This window comes from Hyperoodon ampullatus (assembly GCF_949752795.1).
Source record: "Hyperoodon ampullatus genome assembly, chromosome: 3".
In the NCBI taxonomy this organism is placed as follows: domain Eukaryota; kingdom Metazoa; phylum Chordata; class Mammalia; order Artiodactyla; family Ziphiidae; genus Hyperoodon; species Hyperoodon ampullatus.
This window is the reverse complement of record NC_136916.1, coordinates 6770058-6782197: the sequence shown is the minus strand read 5'-3', so window position 1 is coordinate 6782197 and position 12140 is coordinate 6770058. Positions and strand designations below refer to the sequence as shown.

At 39.8% G+C, this 12140-nt stretch overlaps 1 protein-coding gene across 2 annotated transcripts in view; it reads right to left on the bottom strand.

Annotated features, from left to right (window-relative positions):
- The window catches only part of ITGA8 (integrin subunit alpha 8), a gene marked incomplete at both ends in the record, with an annotated part of 189259 nt that overhangs the window by 117797 nt on the left and 59322 nt on the right, over positions 1-12140 (bottom strand). For both annotated transcript variants that reach the window (XM_079699618.1, XM_079699617.1), the window contains one exon: positions 10108-10299. In XM_079699618.1, the coding sequence (XP_079555744.1) occupies positions 10108-10299 (192 nt within the window). The remainder of the gene's footprint in view (positions 1-10107; positions 10300-12140) is intronic.

Below are 12140 nucleotides of genomic sequence, written 5' to 3'. Positions count from 1 at the left end.
GCATAGTCTTCTTGAATATCATATAACCAGTAAATATTCTACTATTATCATCTTTAACAAATGGAGAAAATTAGTAGTTGTTCTCAACATTAGCTGAATAATATTAATGTTGCCCAAATACATGTTGTTGACAAGTAAAATGCGAAAATGCTAACTTACAAAATATAGGTTGAAAAATAAAAATTAATTGGTTGATTTCAAGTAATAAACATGGTTTGAAATGTAATATAGTGTATGGGTATATGGCAATCTATAGAATCCAGTGCTTTACAACTCTTATCTTGACAACCTAGCAGCCATGAGTGCACCTAGTATCCAGATCTTGGTTTCTAAATACAATCCTTCAATAAAAGGAACTAGAGCCCTTTGAAGAATAGTTGATTCCAGGGCTGGGGCAGGGCAAATACAAAATGAGCTTGCAGTATCTTGCGGTGTCAGAAAGTAAGGAATATGCTCATAAAAGGATAGGGAATGGTGAAAAAACACAGGAACCAAATGGCAGGAATTCCCAATGGCCAAATATAGGACAATTTAAGCAACAAAGATAAATACAGTAATGGATTTTAGCCCATAAAATAAAACATACACAAGTCCACAAAGATATAAAAAATAGAATAAACAGGTAGAAGAGACATCTTTTTTTTATTTTAGAACTGAAATTAATAAGTGTAGAAGGAATGTTGGAAATAGAAAATCACAATGACACAGTAATAATGGTTGTAGGCGAGAATCACCAATGGGTGCTAAGATTAGTGGGCAAAAGTATGATGAGAAATAGGATATTTACATAGTGTCATGGTATCTCTCCAAAGATAATTATTATGCAAAGGGGAAAGTAGTAACTTTACAGTGGGGAACCTGGCTCATAGACATCACTGCAAGCAAGTGATCAGAGTGTAAAAGGACAACAGACATCATATTCTGCTGTGATACACTGGGAAGGGCATAGCATTTATGTGGTACTTTTGCCAAAAATACATAACCTCAATCTAATCATGAACAAACATCAGGCAAACCTAAATTCAGAGACATTCTTCAAAATGTCTCACCATATTCTTCAAAAGTGTCAAAGTGGTGCCAGCACAGAAGGATCAAGTGGTCGCAGATTGGAGGAGACTGAGGAGATATGACAGCCAAATGCAGTGTGGGATCCTGGGTGGGATTCTGGACTAGAAAAAAGAGCACTAGTGGAACAAATGGGGAGATTCTATTAGAATTTCTAATAGGTCTATAGATTAGTCAGTAGCCAATTTACTATGGCTATACAAGATGTTAATATTAAGAGAGACTGGGTGAAGAGTTTACAGGACTCTCTGTACTAACTTCTCAACTTCTCTTCAGTTAAAAATTATTTTCAAGAAAAAGTTAAGGAGAAATCTTTGTATGGTTTTATTAAATCCTGTTTTTTTTCAAAGATGGAGCCTTAATAACCTACCCAATATTACAGAGAAATCTGGGAGGCAGTAAGTCTAGATCTTGGATTATAGAATCAGAGTTTAGAGTTTTAAAAGCCCCTTGGAGAAGCATTCCATACATCCATATCACTTTCAGGTGAGGAAAGCAAGGCCCAGGGAGGCTGAGTTACTAAAGTTTTGGTTCTAGAACTCAAGTCTTTAATCTATCCATTCATTTTTACTTCTACTTTGCAACATTGCTGGATTCAAGTCCAAGAACTCTTTCAGTTGATTTAATTAATTCAATTTAATCTAACTTCATAAGGTATTTTTACAAGAAATGTAATATTCTAATGTCTGATGTGTTTATAATGAAATTATGAAAATCTTGCTCAAGAAGAACAATGTTTTGCTTTTCATAAAACCTTGAGTAGCGCTCTGAGAAGTAAAAATAAACTTTGACTGTAAGGTTTGAACTTAGTTCAACTAAACTTCAAATCAGTTTCAAGGAGCTCAGGGTTTGATTAAAATGCATTATTCCCTTTGGTTAAAGCCACCCTTTGATTTCTTCTTGCGTGTAGGTTCTCTCTTGCTTGTCGGTTCTCTCTTGCTTGGTTGTTTGCTTATACACACACACACACACACACACACACAGCGCATTCATTAAAACATGATAGATCACTTTATGTCATTTGGTATAATTGTCTGAGATGGCTTCATGATATAATCATTGCCTATTAGGGGCCATAGCAAGACAATGGTAGTCTTGGCATTCAGCCCATGTTTTCCTCCAGTTTTTATTGCCTGTTAAGATTTCTATTCCTCAACAAAACCTGCACTTACCCCCTTCCACCCTGCAATGTCTGGGCTATGCATTTAACAGATGGCCTTGTTATACAATCAACTTTAATGGGATTAGACTGGATCATTGCATTTTAGAGATTCTTCCTTATCACAGCTATTTCTTCTCTGAAATGCTATCACTCAAATAATGTATGCAAGGTACTCTTCTGGTCAACCCTCGTTTTCCAGAAAGCACCAACACAGAAACCTGAACACATCTGTATTTTTTTCTTTTAGAAAAAGAGAATTTGGGTGCCAGAAATGAAAGTACTTATGACTGCTATTTATGTATGTGTGTGATGACAATTCTTATTGGAAAAAGTCTAAAAAACTACTGAGTGGTTAAGCTAGATGTTAGGAAAATTTATTTCCAAATTTATTTCAAATTTATTCCAAATTTATTTCCAAATATTATTTCTAGGGTAGAGCCTCTGTGTCTCTAGAGCTGAAACTCCCCGTGTTGGTCCATTAAACTACTTTTCTCGGGTACATGGGACCAAACTTCCAGAGTCATCTTCACCATCACTGATCCCCACTCCTACCTCCTCCACGTTCCATTAGAGCCAGTCATTACCAAGCATTGCCTATTTCCTATTTACATGATTTCCTCAGTTCCTTCCTCTTAGCTGCCATCGTCATCACCCTAGTTTGGCCCCAGTTGATATGAAATGAAATATCCTTAAATGGCTACGGGGCTGAGGGAAAAGAGTATTTTCTATCTTTGGTACCCAGTAGATCACAGTAGTGAGATACGGGAGAAGTCCCTTATGCCTCATCTCCCACTTAGGGGCAGAAGTAGGATGGGCTGAGTGGTGGAATTACATCATAGCAGGGCAGCAACCTCATCACATGAGCAGAAACTTCTAGTGAGGGTCCAGAAACAGGAATCTGATGAGTGGTTCTCAACCTGGCAGAGTCCCAGTAGTTATGTTCTTATTCTCATATTCCTATCTGTCAGGGGCAGGGGAAGCAAAGGTAGTAGTGTAAATTAAGATTGTGGACCATGGACCTTGAATAAGCAAAAGAAAATAATATCAACTAGTGTAATAATATCAACTAAGAAAAAGAATACCTCCAAAATAGAGAGTCTTGTTTTAAGACTTGATTGAAGAGCTACCATTTATTAAACTGTGCTCTATACAATCTCATATTAAACACCTCACCTCATTTCATATTATATAAACAATCTCATTTCATTTCTATACCAACATATTATTATTTGAATTTACTGATAAGGAAATGCAGTTCAGAAAGGTTAAGGAATTGTCTCACTCTTATACAGCTAGAAAGCAGTGGAGTCAAGTTTTAAACCTGCGCCGTCCAACTCCAGAATCCTAGAATGCAATTTTTCAACATCTTACGTGGCCCAGCATGTCTGGGAAGTAAAGTAGCTTTGATTCTGTTTATGTTAGTCAAACAGGTTTTCTTTCCTATTCTAAGCCATTTTACATTTTGTAAAAATCCTCTCCCAACCTAGAAAGTGCTAGTACACACAGTCCAGTGAAGTCAGTATTATTTGCCCCATAATACCAGATAAGGAATTGGAAGCTCAGAGAAATCAATTAACTTGTCCACTGACATATAGCTTATCAGTGACAGATGGGAATCTGCACCCGGGCAGTCTGATTTCCTTTCCCCTTCACAGCCACTCTGCCAACTTTAATATGGTTATATTGATATTGGTTTGACGTTTCCCAAAAAGAAGTAGAGTGTCATCCAGATTTACCCTATATACTCTCCTGCTGTGTGTGTACACACACGTACACACACATACACACATACATATAAGTGTGAGTGTACATATGTACATAGGAGAGAGATTCAGAAATACTATTCCAAGGAATATGAACTATATTTATCTTCTATGCAGTGGCTGGCATGCTTTGGATTCTTAATGCTCAGGAGTAACACTGGCTATAATTGCAATAATGTTAGCAATATAATTGGCCTCATGCCTGCTTTTTGCCAGCATTCTTTTTTTTTTTTTTGCTAAGACAAGAAGACTAAGTGTCTGGTCCTGCCCAAATACAGAACATCTGTAACTTGCAGAACAGATCATGTGACAAAGGGTAAATGTCCATCAAACCACCTTTGCATGTCTGTGCTTTTGATTATTTTCAAGGTACTAAGTGATCTGATTTCTAGTCAGTCTGGGGGAATGAAACAGCTGTAATTCACAATTAATATATATGTCAAACATCACGGTCGACCTTAGTCTTTCTCCCCGTGAAAGGCAGCAGGCTTGTGTCAAGAACAGGTAAAGAGTACATGCTGCTCTCTAACGAATGGGGCAATGTGTGTGCCCTGCCATTATCACAGGTAGGTTTCACAGCATCCTGCCCAGAAATGGGTCAGTGGCAGGCAGTGTGGACCAGAGGAAGCACCTAAAATGAGGGAAAATTGTTCACCTCAGGAATGGGAAAAACAACCCCATCAAAAGCCATCACTTTGGATAAGCACACTTTTTCAAGTGTGTTCCACTCCATAACAACTCCGAGTGGTTTGATGCATTTCAGTTCAGAATTTCATATCTGTTACTGGCTTTTGCATTTGTTTTACCCTGAATTCTGCAGGTGACCAGGTAGATAAAGTGACAAGGTTTGAAATTTTGTTTCTATTCTATTTAGAATGGAGGACCTGGAACAGGGCCACTGAGAGCCCACACCATTCCTGTGTGTGAATTTAAAGGTGCATCTGCTCATCCCAAGGGAAGGAAACCACCTGGTAAGCTAACCTGCCCCCTACCTGCCCCTGGTGGGACACAACCTGTACATCATTGGCTGCAGCCCGGGTCACGAAATTAGCTCCGGTTCTGGAAGTATGTCAGGGGCTATGCAGGTACCTGTACATGGAGCTTACAGAGACTGTGCATTTTCCTCAGCTAATTCATTTAATTAGGGCCAAATAATTACAAAATTTCTGAAGTCCAACAATTTTTTTTCATGATATACTTTTAAAATTTACAAGCATAATGCTCAGCAACCATGCTTGAATTTTTTCAAGTGTTACATTATTATATTCCAAAATAAGTCTTGCATTTAAAGGCAAACATTACAATGCTCATACTTTGTTATAATTCTCTGTCTTTCTCACCTAGAATATTAACTCTGGGAAGGCAGTGACTGTGTCTACCTTGTCACAGCACAGTGTCTAGCACATAGTAAATACTACTACATATTTTTTAAATGAAGGAAGGAATTTCTTATTTTTCTTTTAGACCTTGAAACTAAAGGGACAAATATAAAATTTCTGATGAGCAGTTTAAAAATCATTTTTATTCCTTCATTTAAAAATAAAATTTTTTCTTTTAAAGTACTTTCTTCACTTCTTGCTACAATGCTTATTTCCTAGGGCCATTTTGTTTTGTTTGATAGGGGAGTCATAATATCCCATAATCTCTTGGGATACCTGCACAATCCACAAGTCTACTCCGACTTTCTTTGGAAAACGTCACTCACCCTTTGCGTTGGAGCCTATGAGCTTTCCTTCCCCAGGACTTAGGACTGAGATAAATTATATACAGTCTCTTTGTGAGCGAGTACAACTGCAACGTGCAAGTGCTGGCACTGAAACAGCACCGTGTGCTCAGAGAGATACAATCTGCTGGGAGAGAAAAGCAGATGCGTAGAGAGAGAGACCAGAAAAAGAAAGTCCTGACAGTCTTAGATCCCAGTCAGTCCCTTCCAAGGTCTGGCAAAATCCCTGTCCTTAGGTTCCCTTGAGTTACTTCTGTAGCCTTAATGTAAATAGCTCCTTTTATGGCTTAAGCCAGGTTAAGTGGGTCAATTCCTGACAAATGTGATAATATATTTTAAATGAAAAGTAAGTGAGGCATTGTTTTCAATGCAAAGATAACTTCCAGGAAATGTAGAGCAGTGCAAGAAAAATTGAATAGCTTCAATGGGGCTTCCTTAACATCACCAGATGAGGCAACAGCAGGTGGTATGCCCTAGCATCACCACACAGAGGCAATCTGGAGAAAAGAGCTTCAGGTTGGTTTGACGGCCGGGCGAAGAATAAATGAAATGCCAGAGCTCAGCTAATAGGTTCTTGCCAAAAGAGAACTTCGCACATCTGTCTGCTGTGAGCATGGGAACCAGGCAAAAGGACTCTAGGGCAGTGTTTCTCAAAGTAGGGTCCTGGGTAAAAATACAAATCCCTGAACCCCATTCCAAACCTGGGAAATCAAAATATCTGAGGAGGTGCCATGCATTCAGCCTTTATTAATAGGCACAGTGGGCAACTGGTATGCACACTGTCTCGGAGCTTTCTACTCAGGATGTGGTGTAAAGACCAGCAGGGATGGTGTCACCAGGGAACTTCCTGGAAATGAGGGGTCTTTCCCACCCACCTGACCTACAGAATCATGATGTGCATTTGAACAAGATGACCAGGTGATCGAGATGTTCATTAAAGTGGGGGAAACCTTGCTCGAGATCATTAGTTCCCTGCTTGGTTGTACACTGGAACGACCCAGGTAACTGAAACACATTACTGTGGTCTGAGTTTTACCCCCCAGAGAGTCTGAATTAACTGGTCTGGAGGGTGACCTGAGCATAAGCACTTTTAAAAGTTCCCCTAAATGATTCTAATGTGTAGCCAAGATTGAGAACCATTGCTGAACAGGGATGACTAGATACATCCTAGAAGAAGCCATTCAATTTGTTGAATGGATTTTGAAACTCATGGACGGGACCATAGTCTGAAGACAGATTTCTTTTGATTTGAAGGAGCAGGACCCTAGGGGGAAAGAAAATTGTATTTCTTTTTAAGTTCCAGAAGGAGCTGGTTTGGAAAATCATAAGAGAGACCACAGAGGAGGAGAACTCAGAGTTTACAAAATGAACTATGGAGTCTAGAAAGAATGCCACCCAATAACCTTTGGGGGAAAAGAGGGCTTTTGCTACTTCTTAAGAAAAACCCAAGAAGACTGCAACCCTCCTAGGTGCTGGAGTAACAGATGCCTAGGTGGAAAATTAGCAACGGCTAAAGGAATAATCTAGGATAAGCATAAAGGCAATCTCAGAGACCTGAAGACCCCAACCTGAGAGTCCCAACCGTGGCACAGAAGCATTTGCTGAGAGTGAACCAGAAGAGGCCAAAATAGGACAAGGAGGACCCAGGACACATGGAACTTTTGAGCAGTGGCCATTACACAGACCATTGGATTAATCACCGAAGCTTGAGCAATATGTCAAAGACCATGAGAGACTGAGCTATCCTTCAGCCAGAGGCCAACAAGTACAGATGACGTGCTTGGTTCAGGCACCCCTTTCTCCGTCCCTGGACAAAAGACACCCCCTTTGCTACTCCATTCCTTGGGAGAGTTGCTGCAGAGGGAGGAAAGAGGGAGTCTTGAATCCAAATGAATACTTACCCAAGTGACATTAAATCTGAATCTAGAAGTGACTGCAAGATTGAGGTTTTCCACCATAGGAGAAATGGAGGCTTGAGAGCTAAATGGGATTCGCTTATAGAAAAATGAGGAAAGTTCCATGTCTAATTCCTGAATCATGCCTGCAAATTTCAAATCTGCTACACTAGCTAGTAGGATCTAGTCACCTGCCCATAAGGCAGTTAGTTTTCCTCGCATTAAGTCCCTGGGACTTGGTATCAAGATAAAAAGGCTTCTTTGAATGGCACTCTTTTTGCAAGAAAATGAGGATGAGGGGAAATGTTACACGATCACGAAGCACAAGATACCTATATCTGAGCGGCAGAACTGGGACCAGAACTCATGTCTAAGATGTACTGATGAACTCTGAAAGCCTCAAGGCTATCTTGAGGTTAAGAAATCAACTAAGCGTCATGAATGATCCTGTCTTAGTTAAGAGCATTTACTTTACAGACAGATGGATACACTGCATTAACATCATTCATTACTGTAAAGTGAATCAGCCTCAGTGGATAAAGTTACTGACTAGTGAATGGGCTCAAATGACCATTTTCTGATTGTTAAGAAGGGATGAAAAAGATGTAGTTAAGAGATGACCAATTACTGACATTGTACTTACTTCCTCCGTTCTCTGTCTCACTCCTTTACCCCCCTCCCTGGAGGGAATATTCTTTGAGAGAAAAGTTGTTTCATGTTTCTCTCCTTCCTGGCCCTTATTTAGAAGACTTCAAAGGAAATCACTAGACTTGACTATGTGATTGATACATCCTATATTTCCCTCACCTTGTGGAAGGCCTGGCCATTCTCTGTCAGTTCCCTGGTACTAAGGGAAGACTATGAAGGGCATAAGGAATAGCAATAACTTTCTAAAATAACTGTTTCTCAGGACTTCCCTGGTGGCACAGTGGTTGGGAATCCATCTGCCAATGCAGGGGACGCGGGTTTGATCCCTGGTCCGGGAAGATCCCACATGCCACGGAGCAACTAAGCCCGTGTGCCACAACTACTGAAGCCCACGTGCCTAGAGCCTGTGCTCTGCAACAAGAGAAGCCACTGCAATGAGAAGCCCTCACACCACAACGAAGAGTAGCCCCTGCTCGCCTCAACTAGAGAAAGCCCGTGCAGCAACGAAGACCCAACGCAGCCAAATATTAAAAAAATAAATTTAAAAAGTAAAATAAAATAATTGTTTCTCTAAAATTGTGACCCAGGAATTTAATTTCATTAATCATCCTGACATAGTTTGGGAAGAAACCACATAGGGAATCTAATTTTTGGATTACTTAAAAGTGAATATATTATGTATGAGACTCCCCTCCCCAAAAGAAAACCTAACCAATCATTGATGAGGCTAGTATAATATAACCTAAGAAAATGAATTTCACTAGATGCTCTTGCAATTGCCACCAGGAGGACCCATTCATATACAATAGAATTCTAAATCCGCTTTGAGCCCACTACCACGTCTATGTTAGTGCCATTGAAAATTCCTGGCAAATTTATAAGAATATGTTGCAGTATCCTTTTTGCCTAATCCTGGAGGGGAAGAGAAAGTCAAAGGATTGAAATTAGTGATGTATATTTAGGCAGTCAGCTTATTGGAAAGCTGCCCCAAGCCAGCAAATGCTCTACATATGGAAAATACTCAATTAGGGGAGGGGTGATGGAAAGAGACAAGGTCTCAATAAATGGTTGAAGCTGTCAGTGAACTATTAATGATTTCTAACTATTTCTTGAAACCATCTTAAAATAACCAACGTAAAAGGGAACATTGAACCACAAAACCAAGAAGTCTAATGTTGTCTGCTAACAACCCCGATTATTGAAACAATCCTTTAAGACAAATCTATATTTTCATACAGCATACATAAAACATGATTTATCTCACTGGGCTGTATGGATCTCCACTGAATCCTCACTGTGAATTAAGCAATCAAGAATTGGTAATGATCTGTATCACGAACCAGTTCTTTTTGCTTTGCTTTAAAAGTCATTCTATCTTCGGAAAACCCCCAAACGTGGCTGGAAAATATTTATGTTCCAAAACCATGAGCTTATGACAGAAATGCTGAGGTGCCTAAGTCAATTCACAGGAGCTGTGAGCTCAACAGGGAATTATGGGGTTAAAATTAATTGCTCTGAAAAGTTATCTGATGCAGGCTGTCCTTGTCAGTGAAGACCAGATTACTGAGGAGTTTCAAATAACAAACTTTTGTTGCAAGTTGGTAAGTTTTATGTCCAATGCAGTTTTTTAAAAGCCATCTTGCTTTTTTAACTTCGTCTCTTGACAGAAAAAGGAGTGTTTGTTTTGTCTGTCTTCAGAATCTCATGAAAGTGGCTTTGGAATGGTACCCGTGTGATGGGCAAGCTTGGCCTTAACCTGTACAAGAGAACTGCTTAAACATGATGCATCGTCCAGAGAATAGCTCTTTCTAGGAAGCAGACTCTGTTGTAGGAAAAGAAAGAAGAACTTACCTGGGTAATCATTCTTGTCTATGTCAGAATCTCCTCTTAAAGTAAAGCCGAATCCAGATGGGACAGCCTGTGAGGCCCACACTCCTTGCAGAATTTGGGAAGCCTTGGCGTTTAAGCCATTCTTGTTACCATTGTAAATGAGCACTTTGCCTCTTTGGTCCTTGCCTGCAAAGGGTGCACCGATGGCAATGTCTACAAACAGAGACACACAATTTTTAAATAAAGGAGAGTATTTTAGAAAGAGAATTAAGTACAGTCGAAGAGCAGTACCAAACAGCCCAAAGGGCTTCGTAAGTTTTCCATGAAACTCTGTAGTACTGCAACAAGAGGAAATTATTTGTTGTCTTTCATCCATCCAAGAAATATTTATCAAGTGCCTATTATGTGTTGGGCACAGTGGGTTCAATGGCGAACCAGACACTGCTTTTCAAAAGTTTATATTCTAGTGCAGGGAATAGACAATTTGAATAAAGAAATAATCAAGAACAGATAGAAAGTGACAAATGCTATGCAGAGAATCTTAAAAATATTGATGTGATGGAGAATGATTGGATTGTTATTTTAGATGAAGTGGTCAGACAAGGTGTCTCTAAGGCTGATCTTGAAACTGAAATCTGGGGACAAGATGGAACTGACCATGTGGAATCAGAAGGAAGAGCATTCCAGGCAGAAGGAATGACTGTGCAAAGGCCCAAGGATGCAAGGAGCTTGGCCCACCTGAAAAGCAGCCAGAAGGTAGACCAGATGAGGCACCTTTGCAGAGTACTTAAGAGTTTCTTGTTAAAAGAAATAAACAACCTCTTTCACAAATATTATATCCTTGAATGATTACATCATCCCATGATGTAGGCAAGACCTGTTTCATAGTTGAGGACTCTGGGAAACCGAGAGAGAACCCTATCGCCTGTCTCCCTGTTAAACATAGCAGTGAATGAAAACTACCTTCCACATATTGTGTTCACCAGGATTGCTCTAAACAGTACACCTGACTACTTAGGTTTACATGAAAAAGAGCACCAATAACACAGTAACATAACAGCCCAAGCTGCAGAGGATGGTATGTGTCCTCATTTTGTCATTCATCCATTTGTATTTGTTCCTAAGTCTGATAAGACTGAATGAATTGTAAACTGATTTTCACTACATAACAAGGATCATAAATCCACTTTCATTAAACAGGTAAGGATAAACTGTCAAAAAACTCAGATTGTTGTGGAAAATAAAGATATTGTCATACGGTAGGTGGAAAGGGGTACTTTCTTCACATCCTCTAAGTCAGTGAATTTATATCTGTCCCCTGGTTACATCTCATTTTGGCATCATTTTAAGGACACCAAGGCTCAGAGAGGCAAAACCCCTCTTAGGTTGTTAGAAATGTTTCTCTTAGCTCTTAATAGTATCATTAAGGGTTTGAGAGAAAAGACAAATAGAAGAGATGATGAAAAAGATGACTACACAGATAATTTAGCATTATTTATTTCATTTGGTACTCAGGAATAGGGCAGTTTTTGAAAGCAACAAATCAGTTAAAGATGAACTTGTCTCTTTTTTTTTTTTTTCTTTTTGCGGTACGCGGGCCTCTCACTGTTGTGGCCTCTCCTGTTGCGGAGCACAGGCTCCGGATGCACAGGCTCAGTGGCCATGGCTTACGGGCCCAGCCGCTCTGCGGCATGTGGGATCTTCCCGGACCGGGGCACAAACCCACGTCCCCTGCATCGGCAGGCGGACTCTCAATCACTGCGCCACCAGGGAAGCCCGAACTTGTCTCTTTTTAAAAAGTTTCCCTGGAACCATGAGCTTTTAGTATGCATTTATGTCTTATGGTACTTTAAAAGTTACTAACTATACATTGCTGAGACGTGTTTTTTCAAGGAAATCATAAAAGTACGTGACTACTTGCTGAAGGTATTAATGAATACTTTGATTTGCTGGGAATACTCCCTAGGCTATTTTGTTGGAGCAAATTCCTGTTACTCCCTGGAACTTCAAGAAACCCAGTCTACCTTGGTTCTTAACTTAAAGGTCCTGAAAAT